Raw genomic sequence first — 16279 nt, 5'->3', positions numbered from 1 at the left:
TTTGGCACTCAGAAGAAAGATCTAGAAAAAAAAAAGATATATTTAGGATTTATCATTAAAAGGTGGTGGGTGAAGTCAGGTAATGAGGATGAGGCATTACCCAGAGGAATGAGGAAAAGACCAAGATTAGAACCTGACAGCAAACTAATGAGAGAGCGATAGAAAAGGAGACTAAATAAGGAAAAGCAATAGAAAACAGAGTAACACTAAAGTCAGGAGAAGAGTTTTAGGAAATAGAAACTGTAGTCTCTTTTTTTCTTTTTAAAGATTATTTATTTATTTATTTGACAGAGAGATATCACAAGTAGGCAGAGAGGCAGGCAGAGAGAGAGAGAGGAGGAAGCAGGCTCCCCGCTGAGCAGAGAGCCCGATGTGGGACTCGATCCCAGGACCCTGAGATCATGACCTGAGCCGAAGGCAGCAGCTTAACCCACTGAGCCACCCAGGCGCCCACATTGAGAAAGCAAGTGAAGAAGAGGACATTATAACCAAATTATGTAATCCGTCTGGGTCTCAGTTTTCTCATCTATAAGATAGGGGATCAGATTAGATTATTTTTTAGGTTCCTCATAATTTACTGGGCACCTCTTTTGTATACTGGGCACATTACTAAGTATTTACATTGTTTCATTAATGGGTACTAATACCCTCAGATTTGCATGTGAAGAAACCAGTTAAGAAGCATGGCCGTGGTCACACAGCTAGTAAGTGGTAGAGCCATTAAGACCCCATTTGGCCAGTTTTCTTAATTATCGGTAGGAAATATGTGTAAGTCCTGATTTCTGTAGGAGGTACAGTAGGGCATATAATCATTTTTTATATGTTTAAGTTTTCCCTCATTGGATGAATATGTTAACCAACTTGTTAGTTGACCTAGATGTTGAGAACACACTCGGACAAAGTAATGAATGATACTGGGTTCTTAACTTACAGCTCTATTGTAACTCATGTGACTTCCTCCCATTCCTTCTCCGTGTTTGGTTTTTACTTTTTTGATGTTTAAAAAGTGATGTTAACACTGGAATAAATATTATCACAATATCACTGGAAAATATAAGAAATGTGATTTTGCTAATATGTGTAAAATAATTTAGCACTTGGCACGAATGATTACTTTCTGTTTGGTGTTTGTTTCTTAGTTAGGCTGGCTCTTTGCCTTACAACCTTATACTTCCTCCAGAATGAACTATTTTAGAGGATTTCCTCTAGCCTTGGGTATCTAGTCCTCAGCTCTATAGGCTCAGAAATTCATTATCAGTTTACCCAGGAAGGATCAAGCTTGAATACCTTAATACAAGTATATAAGCCAGCTTGTTAATTTGTTCATTTGTAATGGGAAATTCTATTTTCCAGTCCAAGAATGTGTGTGTCCCGTATCTAGGGAACTGTTTCTCTGGTATTAAAGTATAAAAACGAAACCAAATTGGTCATGAGAAGGTTGCTTAGAGTTTTTAACGTTTGGGTAGTCTTGTGAGATATATCTTAGGAATTACAGTAGAATCTGGAAAATAATTCCCCCTTGTACTATAGAGACCACAGCATTCTAGTTACTATAACACTTACTACCAGATACTGTGGCATTTTTTTCTCATGAAATAAAATTCAGTTTAAAAAGATATATTTTCTTTAGCCATACCGCATTTTTCATTTTTCTTTTTTATCAGTAGGCAAAGCTTCTACCATTGTAATGTTTTTATTTATTTAGCAGACCAGATTTGTTCACTGTTTTTGGATGAGTGTTTTCTTGTGAGTATTTGGGCATTCTGTTAGACTCTGAGACCACACCCCAGTCCCATCCCCATAATATTTACTGTTACTGTAAGTACATTGCTTTTGTAGAGAGCTAATCTGTCCATTTATATTAGTTTCTTCTGGTTTATACTTCAGAGATTACAGTTTTCTGATCTTGTCCACAATATCAGAATCTTAAAATATTAAAGATACAGAATGATTTATGCATTGTTTGCAGTGTTATTATGACATTATTAGATATATTAGTGCCATACTTTTACTGCTTAAAAGAAAAACAAAACCTTAAAAGTGAGTAACAAAGGGCAAAAGATTTACTGCCAAAATAGAACAAATATATTTAATCTTCACATTTTTTTAATCTTCACATTTCTTTCAGCTTTCTCTATTAGAACATTTCTACTCCCAGCCCCTCAGTGTTCTATGCTGTAATCTCCCAGAAGCCAAGAGAAGAATAAATTTTTTATCAGATAATCAATGTGAAAACATCCGACGTCTTCCATCATTTAGGAGGTAAAAAGAGAAGTGTATATATAACACATCTTATAATAGAGGTTGGGGTAAAATAAAGGATCTCAGATCTAGCTATTTTGGAAGTGGGGAAAAGAAAAATAACCTTTTTATTTAGAGCACAATAAAATCCTCTGTTTCTGCTTGTGAGATTTCTTTGTTGGATTTGAAATTTTAGCATAAAGAAAAATATTTTTACAAAGGGACATGATTTGCAGGTTCTCCAGAGTCACTTTTATAAATAACATTTTCTATGATTCGATCCTTAGATTATGAAGTCTAGTTGATTTAAGGAGTTAGAAATTACCATTAAAACATGACTGTTATCTTGAGTTTATTTTTGAGAATAAATGAAAGAATGTGACCACCTAAGTAGTTCTTTTTCCTATATGATATTCAGATCTTTAGAATGTTTAATTTTCTCTCTTGGTATATGGTATGGTGAAAATTTTAGGTATGTGGAAAAGCAAGCTTCAGAAAAACAAGTTGCACTATTGACTGATGACAGATCTTTGAAGGTAGGAATGTGGATGTATTTCAGTTTTTTTCTTTTTTCTTCATGAGAAACAAAATATACATAATGTTTATTCAGTGAATTTATAAAACATATCTGTCCATCCTAATATGCTTTTCACAGTGAGTTAGTGGGTCTTCATAATCATAGGAATGTGACTTGAAGGTGACACAAAACTTTAGTTCTAAGATGACCTTTTTTATTGAGGAAAAAGTGTTAACTACGGGTGTAATTCGAAAATATTTTTAGATCTCAACTTTGTTTCCACATAGCAGTCTTGGAATCTGTAGGCAATCTCATCTTAGTGTTCTTTTAAAAGCCGTCATAAATAAAGGCATATAGAAGCCATGTACCTTAGGGACCCACTGCTAAGTGGCTATTGATTTGACTTGAAAAGGTACCATTATATATTGATTATACACTGCCAGGAAAGAAGTGATGAACTTAGAAAATTAAGAGTTAGCAATTCAACATTGGGAATAGCAAAAGAAGGAGGTTTTTTTTTTTTTCCCTTTCTTGAATAAATGATACTTGGGCATGGTACATAATTCAAAAGGCAAAGATAAAACAGTCCCTCACATCTTTATCCTTCAACCACCCACTTCCCCTTGCTAGATATAGTCAGTGTTACTAGTTTCTTATGCATCATTCCAGAAATATTCTTCACATACACAAGTAACATTATGTACTGTGGGAGTTCCCTATTTTAACAGAAGATAAGTTTATTGTATATGCTGCTCTGCACCTTGTTTTATTTTACACTTAATCTTGGAAATTATTCCATATCAGTGTTAAGAGTGGTATAGTACTCTATGGAATGAATGGACCTTCATTTTATTTAGTAAGTCCCTTAATGATGGACAACTAGAAATGCGTAGTGTCACATTTGTTTTCATTCTCTTCATGACTTTTTTGAGGAAAAAAGTTGTAGAAAATTATAATAAAATTGAGATAAAATTGAAGTAGCCCTAGTCCTATGTGTAGCTTCAAATTTTGAACAGAAGAATATTAGTTCCTAGAGGGTATGTGTGCTGTATAGCTCTGAATACTAACTTACCTCCTTTTTTTGTAAATTCTCAAAAAATATTAAGAATGGCTTGGGGCGCCTGGGTGGCTCAGTCATTAGACGTCTGCGATTGGCTCAGGTCATGATCCCAGGGTCCTGGGATTGAGCCTCGCGTTGGGCTCCTCGCTTGGTGGGAGGCCTGCTTCTCCTTCTCCCTCTCCTTCTGCTGCTCCCCCTGCTTGTGTTCCCTCTCTCGCTGTGTCTCCCTCTGTCAAATAAATAAATAAAATCTTAAAAAAAAAAATTAAGAATGACCTTTTTATAATTGAGGTATAATTGACATACAATATGACACTGGACATTGGCTTTTAAAACATTATTTCTAATGCGGAATCCATGCTGGCCCATATTAAAAAATCACTTCTAGACTGGGCTTAATAATCACTTTAATAATCTCTATACCTTTTTAGAGCAGAATAAGACGTTTTCAAATCCTAGTGCAGACTGTTTTGGTAGAACCAGTGGAAAGGGATGTGTACATGTTTACTGAGTTTTAAGATTAGATGGATTAGCTCTCTGCTGAGTCCACTAGTTACTAAGTGCATTTCCTGTGAGAGTATATTTTCAGAAGCCAGGAATAGATTTTTAAAGCGTACCTTTAACCATTGAGATGATAAAGGGAGAGAATCTCTAGGTTGGTCTGTTGTAGAAAAATCTTGACATTTATCTGTGCTTCTCAGGAACTTTTCATGTATTTTCTGAGCATTTATTTATACTGTACTTGTTCCTAGTGCACTTAGCAGCGCTGTTCATTATTACCTTTGCTGTATTCATTTTAGGATTGCATACTTTGTTAAAGGTATATTTTGAGATTTACATAGTGAGAAATATGAAGGTGCACAAGGATTTGTATCTTTATCCTAAGAAAGTTATGGGCAGGTCACCTGCTAAATTCAAAGGACAGAAGAGATCTGTGAAAATAATTAATCAGTTATCTATTGATTTTTATAGTTTAGAGTGAAAGTGATTTTTGTATATTTTATTCTTATAATGCTTTCTCTCTATAGCTTATTTTAAAACACAGAATCAATTTTTTAAAAGATTTTATTTAAGAGAGAGAGAAGGAGAGAGCATGTGTTGTGGGGAGGGACTAAGGAATAGGGAGAAGCAGACTCCCCACCGAGCAGGGAACCCAACTTGGGTTTAGATCCTAGGCCCCTGGGATCATGACATGAGCCGAAGGCAGAAGCTTAACCAACTGAGCCACTCAGGTGCCCACATAATCAAGTTTTATATGTATTTTTCCACAGTAAGAGAAATCAGAAAAAATTCTGCATGATAGTAATATGATACAACGTGATATTGGGGAAGATCCTGATTTTGGCCTCAGGAATATTGGATTTCAATTCCAGCTACTCCTTAGCCAGGTGTATCTTAGAAAAATCACTCCTCCTATTTAAGCTTCAATAATGGGACAGTATTTCCTAGTGTGATTTCCTCATAGGGTTAATGATGATCAAAGTCTGTTCAGCAAATGAGAGTGAGTTAAAAATAAATACACAATAAAATGTTTATAAAGGTAATCATAAATATTGTTAATTACTTTTCACTATAATAAAAATTAAGATCAATAATAGTTTTATATATTACATATTGTTATACATATTATATGTAATACTCTTGTATTACATGGTTGTATAGATTATGTAGTTATATGGACATGCCTACTGTGAAATTTGTCACTTTGTACCAATTTTCTGTGCTCAGATTCTGAAGACCTAGACCTCAGAGTATATTTGTATCTAGATTCTTTCTACCCTGAGATTCTACTTTGCTCTCCACCCTGATGAACTAAACCAGTGGCTCTCAAACTTTAGCATGTATCAGAATCATGTAGGGCTTGTTGAAACACTGATTTCCATTCCCAGAGTTTCTGCTTTTGTAGCTTAAAGGTGGGCCCAAAGAATTTGCGTTTCTAGCAAGGTTCCAGGTAGTGCTTGATGCTGCTGGTCTGAAAACCTTCTTTGATAACCACTTGAATTGGACTGATTGCCTAGAAGGAAATGTTTATTGTTTCCCTTACCTTGTTTTCTTAATTAGAACTAATCTAAATTCTCACTTAACTTAAATGACTCATCTCCGTTATCCTCTGACTGGACTCAAGATGTTAAAAAAAAAAAAAAAAACAAACTTAAACTTCTTTAGAATTATGGACACTCAGTTTCATAGTTACAGCTTTTAAGCTTTATGCCAACTTTGTATTTTATAAACTTCATGGCTTTTTTGAGAGTATACTTTTAAATTTAAAAATTCAGCTGACTAAACGATAAAACCTTTGTATAAGATTCACTTGGAAGTTCAACAAAGGCACAACATTGGAAGGCCATGTATAGCTGACAAAAGACTAAAGATTGTGTGTGTTCTTTCATTTCTAAATAGTCTGTCTCGTGAGTGATTGTTCAGTGCAGCTGGATACAGTGGCCAAAAACTGTCTTCTGACAGTGATCAAGTTTTTCTGTTTAAGCCAAATAAGCTTGCACAAGCTCCCATTAATGACTCAGTAGCTTTCAAATCCTATGGTAGAAGTTTTACCAGATAGTCTTTAAAGTTTCTTTTGGCTCTAAAACACTGGGACTTTATTTACTTGTTCATTAAACACATTAGTAGTAATTTTTTTCTGACTAGTTAAATTATTTAGATTCCTCATTAAAATGTTATTTTAGTGCATCTGTTTAATTGAAGATAGGTAAATTGTTACTATGGGTTTTAGGTGTAATAGCAGGAGCAGTTCCTAAATGTAATTTTATCATGCATTTGCCTCACAGCGTTGCTCTAGTAATCAAGGTTTTTTTTTTTTTTTAACTTAAACCTTTAACTTAAGAAACAATTTTTCATGAGAAATTAAGCTGTCAAAGTGCCTTAAACAGAACTTGCAAATTCTTCATAATTACAAAGATAGGACTTTTATTATCGCTTATGCCTGAAATTTTGTTTCAAGTCCAAAATTAAGGAGAGCTTTGAAGAAGATTGTGGCCTCATACCACATTTGCATAATTATTATCTGGTAGTAAGAAACATAGGGCCTTGAAATACTGGAAATTTTTTTGAATAGTGAGAAATTCTTTTTCTTTCCATGAACAAATGTTTTGGGGGAATAGAATATTAACAGCTTTTCCCAATTAGTAGATAGTTTTTATGCATTGTTTCATTTTGAGTCACAGCCACCGCATATGACAGATGTTTTTATCCCGTTGTGTAACTGAGGAGAGTCACAAAATGATAAATTAACTTGCCTATCTAAAGTGTCACAATTAGCAAATGGAAGATCTGTCATTAATACCCAGACCTGACATCAAAGCCCCACATTTTCTGTGACACCTCACTGAAGAGTAAGTAGTTGAGAAGAATTAGTGTAAGTTGATGAGAAGGTGCCCGAGGTTCTATATTATTGTTGTTTGAGAAATGAGCAATGGGCTTTTCCAGTACTGTAGCAAGTTAACAGCAAAGTTGATTTACAAGAGAAAACCACACGGTCTGAGGCAGATTTGCCCTTTAGAGCCCGGCAGCCAGGTGTCATGCAGCACCGCACGCTGCTGCTCATGTTCAAGCCAGAGCTCTGGCTTGAAATATCCCTTTCTTCCCACCAAATAGACACAGGTCTGTATTTTATACGAATATGGATATATACCCATGTCATTTACGTAGACACATAAACACACACACACTATTTTCAAAAGACTTTTTAAAAAAAAGTACACCATAGCTAGGATTAGGTCCATTTTAATCCTGGGCTGTTTACACCAATCACACTCTCAATAATGATTTCCTAATCATGTTGATCCTGTCTTGTCAAGAAGTTACATTATGCTCAGTATATTTAATAAATGACTAATTTCATATATTTCATATAAGAAAATCAGTTTGTATATTTTTATTCAAATCTTCCCTAAAGTTTTTTTGCTTGGTTTCAACCCTTAAAGAGTTCAACTTCATGCTATGTAGAAAATTCAGATTCAGTCCCTTGCCAGTGACAGTTGGAAGTCTTATTACTCTGATTCGTTAATGTTTTACATCTCTATTCCGTATGTACCGTGCTAGATTTTAAATTGGTTGAGAGTAGGAAGTAAGTCTCAGACCCTTTAGAATTGTAATACATTCCTATTAGAAAGATAACTTGATTCAGTATGCTCATTTTACAAATGAAGAACTGCAGCCAAGAGAGAGGAAGTAAACTAAGGTCACAGAGCAAGTCTGCAGTAGAGCAAGAATTTCTTCTCACCATTTAATATGCTTTTCGTGGTGATTCATGTTCAAAAAGCACAGAATTAGGTCATGAGTTTGATGGAAACCTGCCTTTTACCTTTGCTTCCACCTCTTTGTTCTGGTTTCTTTAGAAAAACCTAAGGGCAGGAGGAGGGGAAAATCTATTAGGAAAAATAATAAAAGGAGAAGAGAAGAAAGGAAGAAAATGACTGCAAACGAACTACTACTTGTGATCAGATGAGCAAGGCCTTAGCCCAGTAATGGGGTGGGAAGTGGCAGCTCAGATCCAAACCCTTCATCAAGTGCTACTGAACAGGGAGAGCCAGGCAGATGAGAGGATGAGTGCTCCCGCCACGCTAGAGCTGGGAGAGAGCTGTGGTTTGGCACTGCATTAGGTAGCTGTCACATGAGAAGACACTGAGAACCAAACACTGTCAGCCAAAATTCCTCTAATGAGAAAAATAATGCTTAATTCTAGCAAGGGGATGTGCTGTGTTTTTGGACAGCTGATACCTCTTCCTAAAATCCAATGACTGTTTTGCCAGTGTTTAGTTATGAGTGAATTGATTGAAAGAACAACATTATAAAAATGTACAGCCTTTATTATATACTTTAAATCTTCTTGGGGTTATTCTTCACCCTGTACCAAAAATCTGGACACAAAGTGATAAATACTATGAAAACTAGAAGAGAATTGCAAAAACTAAGCAAATGTAACTCTATCTGATGGTATTTTCTTTACCATGTATATATTTAAGTTTACATAGTCATTGGTTTCCCCTCCAAAGGAAGTAACTAGCTCTGTAATAACAGAGGCCTTGTTGATTAGTCAATAATAATATGTGAATGATTTTGACTGAATAGCAGACAGGATTGATGTGATTGGAGATGGCTGATTTGAAAGGGTATAGAGTAATGTGTTATACATATAAAATGTATAGTTATTGGGTGGCAACCACAGTATAATATTAATGTGGTTTTTGTTTAATAGGTCCATAATGGTGGTGGTGGTGGTATTTTTTTAAAGATTTTATTTATTGGGGCACCAGAGTGGCTCAGTGGGTTAAGGCTTCTGCCTTCAGCTCAGGTCATGATCCTGGAGTCCCGGGATCGAGCCCCACATCGGGCAACCTGCTCGGTTGGGAACCTGCTTCCCTCTCTCTCTCTCTGCCTGCCTCTCTGCCTGCTTGTGATATGTGTCTGTCAAATAAATAAAATCTTTAAAAAAAAAAAAAGATTTTATTTATTTATTTGCCAGAGAGAGGGAGTGCACACAAGCAGGGGGAGCCTCAGGCAGAGGAGAAGCAGGCTCACCACTGAGCAAGGAGCCGGATACAGAACTTGATCCCAGGACCTTGGGATAGTGACTAGAGCCCAAAGTAGACACTTAGCTGACTGAGCCACCCACGCATCCCGGACCATAGTGTTTTTTTTAAAAACTCAAGCTAGGGGCACCTGGGTGGCTCAGTGAGTTAAAGCCTCTGCCTTCAGCTCAGGTCATGATCCCAGAGTCCTGGGATCAAGCTCCGCATTGGGCTCTCTGCTCATCGGGGAGCCTAATTCCTCCTCTCTCTCTATCTTTGCCTGTCTCTCTGCCTACTTGTGATCTCTGTCTGTCAAATAAATAAATAAAATCTTTAAAAAAATAAAAATAAAAACCCAAGCTAGCTATACAATTTGAGACATTTTACTTGCAAATTCAGACATTTGTCTTTTGTTGAAAAATTAATAAATGTGGCCCACATCCAGCAAGATAATATTGACTTTTTTTTAAGTATGTATGTATGTATTTATTTGACAGAGAGCACACAAGTAGGGGGAATAGCAGAAGGAGAAGCCGGCTCCCTACTGAACAGGGAGCCCAACTTGGAGTTAGATCCCAGGACCCTGGGATCGTGACCTGAGCTGAAGGTAGATGCTTAACAGACTGAGCCACCCAATGCCCCTACAACATTGACATTTTAAGTTCACCATACTGAGAAGGTGAATTTATAGACTAAAGGAGGTTGCAGGGCTTGCCATGCAGGAATCTGGAGGAAGGGAATTCCCAACAGACCTGAAGGACCTAAAGGACCTAAAGGACCTGAGGTTGGAGCGTGCCTGGATGTTTCTGAAGGAGCAAGGAGTATTGGATTATTTGATATAAGAGAAATACATTTTAGTTCACATCTCTTTGTCAGAGATAAGGAAAGACCACAAGGTCTTGTGTTTCAAGAATACAAGAAAGCATATCTCTTTGGGAAATAATATTACTAGGCAAAGTGTATCTCTGAGAAGAATCATCCTAAATACAATTAAGAAATGAAACAGTGGCAACAATGCCCAGTGTATAACAATAATGCCAGAGGAGAAAATTAATGGAAAGGAGGATTACTATTTCAGCAGGCTTTGTTTTTACATATGCATAGTGTGATGCTGCAGTAATGTATTGAGTGGAGAATTTTCTCAGCGTCACAACCTATGAAGTATTCATAAAGAACATCAAGAATTGTTGCCTTGGATAGGTGCTAGAGAGGCATTTGCAGATACGTATCTGAGTAAGACAAAGAATTCAGAGAACAGGGTACATGAAGAAAGTTAATCATTTGTGATGTTTCCTGTTACAGCTGGTAAGAACACAGATACAAACAACAGTGAAATCTTTACTTATATAGGGAGTAGGTCCCAAAGCGGGAGCACAAGATAAAAGTGTGAGATGGTCAAAATAACTCCTGAAAATCCCTTAGTAGGATATCCCAGATCGTCTCTAATGAAGTCTGGCATAGACAGTTTTATTTCCAGTTTTGGAACGAGAACTCCATTTCCTCAGTTGAGCATCCGGTGAAATAGTTTGCTGTGCTCTGTGAACAGAACAGAACATGTTTGAAGCGCTAGAATTCCATGGGCACGGGATATCACACAGAAGCATGCAGGGACTGAGATCATCTGGGAAAAGAGCCTGTGCATAGTCCTCATCTTCCCCTTACCCAAGGCATAGTTCCTGGGTGCAACATTGCCCGCACAGTGTCAGGTATTTCTTTTCTCTCCTCATCTGAGTGAATTCAGTTCTACTGCACCACCCATTATCTGTGCGTGCAGTCACTCCACAAAGCAAAAGTAATAGGTAGTGAGAGAAGCATGAGGAGCGATTATTATTCATAGATTCATTTCTCTCCAGAATACTTTCTTTGTTTAAAAGCTTTTCAGGCATACATTAAGGCAAACAATTAGTGGCTTTATGCGCCCTCTATGTTATAGCTTGTTGTAAAATTATAATTAAAATGTACTTTCCCAATGGTGGTTAAAGTGCCCTTTGTTACAATAGGAAAGCTAGATTTTTGAAATTGCCAACTAACTCAAATACTGGGAGGAGAAACATTTTGATACTAAAAGCTTTTCTTTCATTTGCCCTGTGCTTCCGATAATAACCTAGCTTTCCCGTGTAGGAATTGATTTCTAAGTGTATTCGAGTTTAGAAACATGTATCAGATTTGTTGCTTTATATAGGTTGGGTTTGCCTGAATTTGTTGATATCTAGGTGTTACCTTCTGCATGCTTGACTGCTAAAAATAATGGGTATCTGCAAGATATTACTGGGGTAGAAAAACCTAGCCCAACAGTGAAAGTCCTTCACTGACTTCTTAGAGAAGAAAAAAATGTGAAGACCACACAGATCATAATCCTCTTAAGAAAATGTTACAGGATGAAGCAGTTATAGAAGTATTTGAGGTCTGAAAAATACGTGGATGTTGCTAGGAGGTAATGTTTTAAAGTCATTTCTAAACTATTTCAGAAGGTTCTAGGAAACATAACTCCATTCCACATAGCCCCCAAAAAACCCTTTTGAAACTGATTTGTGAGATTAGTTATTCTATCAGTTTCTTAAGACACTCTCATATTATACTTGTTGAAGTATAAATTATAAAGCTTAATGGCTTCAGGATTTTCTCATTTTCCTGTTTTTCTTTTTTTTTTTTTAAAGGAATATAAAACTATTTATTGACCACTGTTTACCAGTATTTACAATAAAGTAAACAATATACAGTTGGACAATATTGACTACAAAGTTACTGTTTTTCCTGGTTTCTGCTGAACCAGTAACTCAAATACTGAAAAGACTGAGCCTACATGTCAGGAATGAACTGGGGTAAAGAAAAAACATGCAGGTGAAGAATTTGGATTATACAAGCCTGTCCACCCATTTACTCCAGCAGGTGCTAAACTGCCAACATCTCTAACCATCTGATTATGATTAGCTTCCATGAAGGAAGTTGTAGACAGTCCATGAATCGTGACCTTTTAGTCAATACAGCACAGAGAATTTCAACTTCTTAAAAAGGAATGGTTCACTAGAAGGAACCTTTACATGTCCATTTAACTAAAGTATTGCTTACCTAAGTAAAACACACAAGGACTTGTCTAGTTTTGTCATTTGGGTGGGGAGGTTGTTGGTAGTGATAAAATTTTCCTTTCAGGGATCTTGCAAATATACTTGCGTTTATACGGCTGTAGAGAAGGATATGGATTCTGATATGGCTGCTTTTAAATTGTCCAATTTAAATTGTTTACATTATATTTAAATTGTCCAATTAATTACAAAATTTGAAGGTTAAGGCCTCAGGAAAAACTTCAGTTTAAGTGATTTATTTCTTAAAATGCTGAAAATGATAGCATCCCAGAAACATGGGCTTATCCATGGTTATAAAATGCTGTTTTTGTTTTGGTGAATGTTAAAAACAAAAACCACTTACGTATTTTAAGTATACACACAAAAAATCCCCTAAATAAACAAAAAACCCAGAATGGTCCTTAGGCATATAGGAGTTAAACACAAATTCTGACTGAGTAAAGACTATGAAGATTTCCCCCAACCTTTAGAAAAGGTTCTCTAATGCAGGGGGATAATATATCATGGTCTCAAATATTCTTTTCCGATAAAGGATGCAACTACAGAAAGCTTTTATTTGTTTAAAGTAACCAGTGCTATAGATGCAAAAACCCCAACAACTCCCCCAATACTACTTCAAAACAAACATATCAAACTTGATTTTCATTAGAATTTTATTTCTTCACACTAATAAATCAAAAAACAAAGACCCAGATTTTTTATATATATATATATATATATATATATATATAAAAATATATATAAAAAGCAATGCAAACAATTATTGAGCTTCATCTTCTGGACAAGAATGCCAAGTTAGTTTCTCTTCATAAAAAGCAATTACAATTTGAGGATACTTCATGTTTGCCTCTTTTGCCAGCATCAAGTCTGCCTCATCTGAATCTTTCCATTTCATGAGAAACATTAACTCTCCACTGCTGTCTGTGGCACCAATTATTCGTTCAGGATCAAGACCTCTGGCAAAGCCTCTTGGTTTATCAGCAGCATCTCTTTTCTTCTTTGATTTGCTATCATCAGATTCACTGTCAGATAGAGATTTCCTTTTTGTACCATCTTTTTCTTTACCAGCTTTTTGAGAGTTAAGAAATGCTTCAATTAACTCTGGACAATCTAGATTTTCTTCAGGCTCCCAAGTATTGTCAGCATCTGTAAAACCCTTCCACTTCAGGAAATACTCCACCTTCCCATTCACTACACATCGGTCCAGTACTTTTTCCACCACAAATTCTTCAGGCTCTGCCTCTTCTACTTTTTTACTCTTTCCATTCTGTTTCTTTCCCATTTTTTGCAATGTAGTTTTATTGGAGGCCATTTTTTATTGCAGACTTGAAGAGCTATTATTCACTGCCTCCGAGCTGCTCCGGGTCCCGGGTCTGCGGCGTCTCCCATTTTCCTGTTTTTCTTAATGGAAGACTGAATAAAGCCAGTATTGGAATTCTCAACAAAAGGCAGGGATTTATTTATCAGAATCACCTGTGGTGTTTCTTCTGTAGTCTTCCTTTCTTCCCTTTGAAACACAGTTCTTCCAGTACTTTGAGAAAAGCATAGACCATAAGTGGAACCTCAGAACTGTTAATATTGCACTCCCTGGTGACCTCCTCACCCTTCTGATGTCAACAAGGTAGAGGATGATGGGCCTGCCTTGCTGTGGCACACAGCAGCTGACTGGCACAGGCAGGCATCTAGCAAGGTGCGTTTTTGGACACTTATATTTCTGGGAACCTAGTTACAATGGCACTGCTGTAGACAGAAGGAAATTGCGGTATTAGTTTCGGTGTGTGTAAGATACCTCCAGACTTGCTACTAAGTCAGAGATGCCCAGCCTTTGTCCTAGATTTTGTGTGCATTACTGATTCCCAAAATTGAGGAGGTTAATTTGTACTTCTGAGTCTTCTCTCATCAGTTTTCCAGAAATTATACATATTCATGAAGTAGATTTTATTCTTTTAATTACTGACTTATGTATTCATAATGTGTTCTGTGATTTTTTTTTTTTTTTAAGGAGGAAACACAATCATTACTCGAAAACTTACATGTTTACCATTCAAATTACTTCCTGGTTTTGAGATGTCTTCATCAGTTCACCTCTTCTCTTCCCAAGTATCCGTTGGGTCGACAGGTAACCAAAACTTCCTCTTTGGAATCTCTGCAGTCAGAGTATTAGTAGTTTCTTGCTTTGATTTCAGCAGTATTCAGTTCAGGCATCAGAATTTGAAATGGATCCAAATCATGCACTGAGCGCACAGTCTAAATCTATTCCAGCTGTACACATTACTGGTAATTGAAACAATATTTTTTGTTCTGATGGCCGCAACTAGAAACAGCCACATGAATCCCAGTGGTGTTGCCTCTCTGCACTGTATTTGTCCTAAAGCATTTTAACATTTTTTCTTTCATGCTTCCTTGTCACGTATACCAAGAGAGCTGATCCCTCACCTTATTGAAATAGAGGAAAGAATCTGTTTGAGAATGCTTAATGGTTAGCCTTGCATTACACCAAAAACTGAAAGGGAGGCAGCACTTCTGTGCTTGCAGAATTATGCTCCACTGGCCTTTGTGTCATACCAGAAACCTGTGAACCATCTGTAGGATGGATGTTATTGGAATAATTCTATATTCTTAAATCTTTGCATCCTTCATTCAGACACTTAGAGAACAAATCTAAATACATAGGAATGATTTGTTTGAAGACGATTTCTGCCATCAAGCATTCTCTTTAATAATCATATACCAAGTTTATTACTTTCTTATCGCAATGTGATCAGTTTTGGCTGATATCTAAATAAATAAAATATTTTATATATATATATATTTAAAATATACATAATATTATATACATATATATTTATTATTAAATTATATAAATATATATTATATTTATATTATATATATATTTAAAATAAATAAAATATTTATTTTGCTTTTATGTAAATACTATTCTTAAAAAGCCTGACTATGTGATATATGCCCAGTCTGTAGTCATCTAAAGAAAATGGTTGTTTTTAATAAGATTTATTTTTTGTCTTGATTATTGATGATTTTGCCAAACGAGTAGTGTACAATTTAGTACATCACTTTTGGTTCCTTACAAGTGTACTTTTTACTTACAGATCAGAGAGCTCTACTGCACTTGTTTAGAAAAGAACATATGGGATTCAGAGGAGTATGTGTCAGCCTTGCAGCTGCTGAGGTAGTTGGGTCTGTTTTCTTTTTGTCTGCTGTAAGCCTGCCAATAAGTAACAGCCTCCTCCAGAATTCTGCCTGCAAGGGGTTTCATAAGTAGCCATGTTGTGTCTAATATCTGTATATATGTTGAATTTGTGTCTGTGGTTTATGATGTTTTTAATGTAACAACCATCCATTTCTTTGCTGGTTGTACCTTGTTTTTGAACTTGCGATTTTTAAAGTAAAAGGAGTGTTTAACTACCTAAGGAGAGCTTAGGTTAGGTATGGATACTTTTTTTTTTAATTTTTAAAAAAGATTTATTTATTTATTTTAGAGAGGGGGAGAGAGTAGGTGGAGGGTGGTGAGGAAGGGGCAGAGGGAGCGAGAGTCTTAAGCAGACTCCAAGTTGAGCATGGAGCCCACCGTGGGGCTCAATCTCTGACCCTAAGATCATGACTTGAGCCAAAACCAAGGGCCAGATGATTAACCAGCTGCACTGCTCAGGAGCACCAGGTATGGATAATTTTAATCTTACTGGCTTGATGTCTTGGCAGGGAAAATAGAGCTCACCATGGCCTGACCAGGATGGGTGGAGGAGCAGCATTGCTGGGTAAAATGCATCCTGTGAAGGCAGCCACTGCTGAACTATATGAGGAGCAATAATGAGGCATTGGCCATCTCAGA

The 16279-nt window shown here is 36.3% G+C and overlaps 2 protein-coding genes across 4 annotated transcripts in view; one reads left to right on the top strand and one right to left on the bottom strand.

Moving 5' to 3' along the window:
• ORC3 (origin recognition complex subunit 3) overlaps positions 1-16279 on the top strand; it is a 65883-nt gene that overhangs the window by 24261 nt on the left and 25343 nt on the right. For all 3 annotated transcript variants that reach the window (XM_045075851.1, XM_004766928.3, XM_004766929.3), the window contains 4 exons: positions 2129-2262; positions 2714-2777; positions 14432-14548; positions 15540-15619. In XM_045075851.1, coding sequence (XP_044931786.1) covers positions 2129-2262; positions 2714-2777; positions 14432-14548; positions 15540-15619 — 395 coding nt within the window. The remainder of the gene's footprint in view (positions 1-2128; positions 2263-2713; positions 2778-14431; positions 14549-15539; positions 15620-16279) is intronic.
• Positions 13186-13829, bottom strand: LOC101692869 (chromobox protein homolog 3-like). The gene has a single exon (XM_045075852.1). It carries the CDS (start codon positions 13739-13741, stop codon positions 13190-13192), a length of 552 nt encoding a protein of 183 aa, XP_044931787.1. The 5' UTR covers positions 13742-13829; the 3' UTR covers positions 13186-13189.

The sequence above is a fragment of the Mustela putorius genome, unplaced genomic scaffold (assembly GCF_011764305.1).
Source record: "Mustela putorius furo isolate JIRA1106 unplaced genomic scaffold, ASM1176430v1.1 tig00000166_pilon_pilon_pilon, whole genome shotgun sequence".
Classification (NCBI taxonomy): domain Eukaryota; kingdom Metazoa; phylum Chordata; class Mammalia; order Carnivora; family Mustelidae; genus Mustela; species Mustela putorius.
Note: the sequence above shows the minus strand (reverse complement) of the source record. Positions and strands in the feature narration are given on the sequence as shown.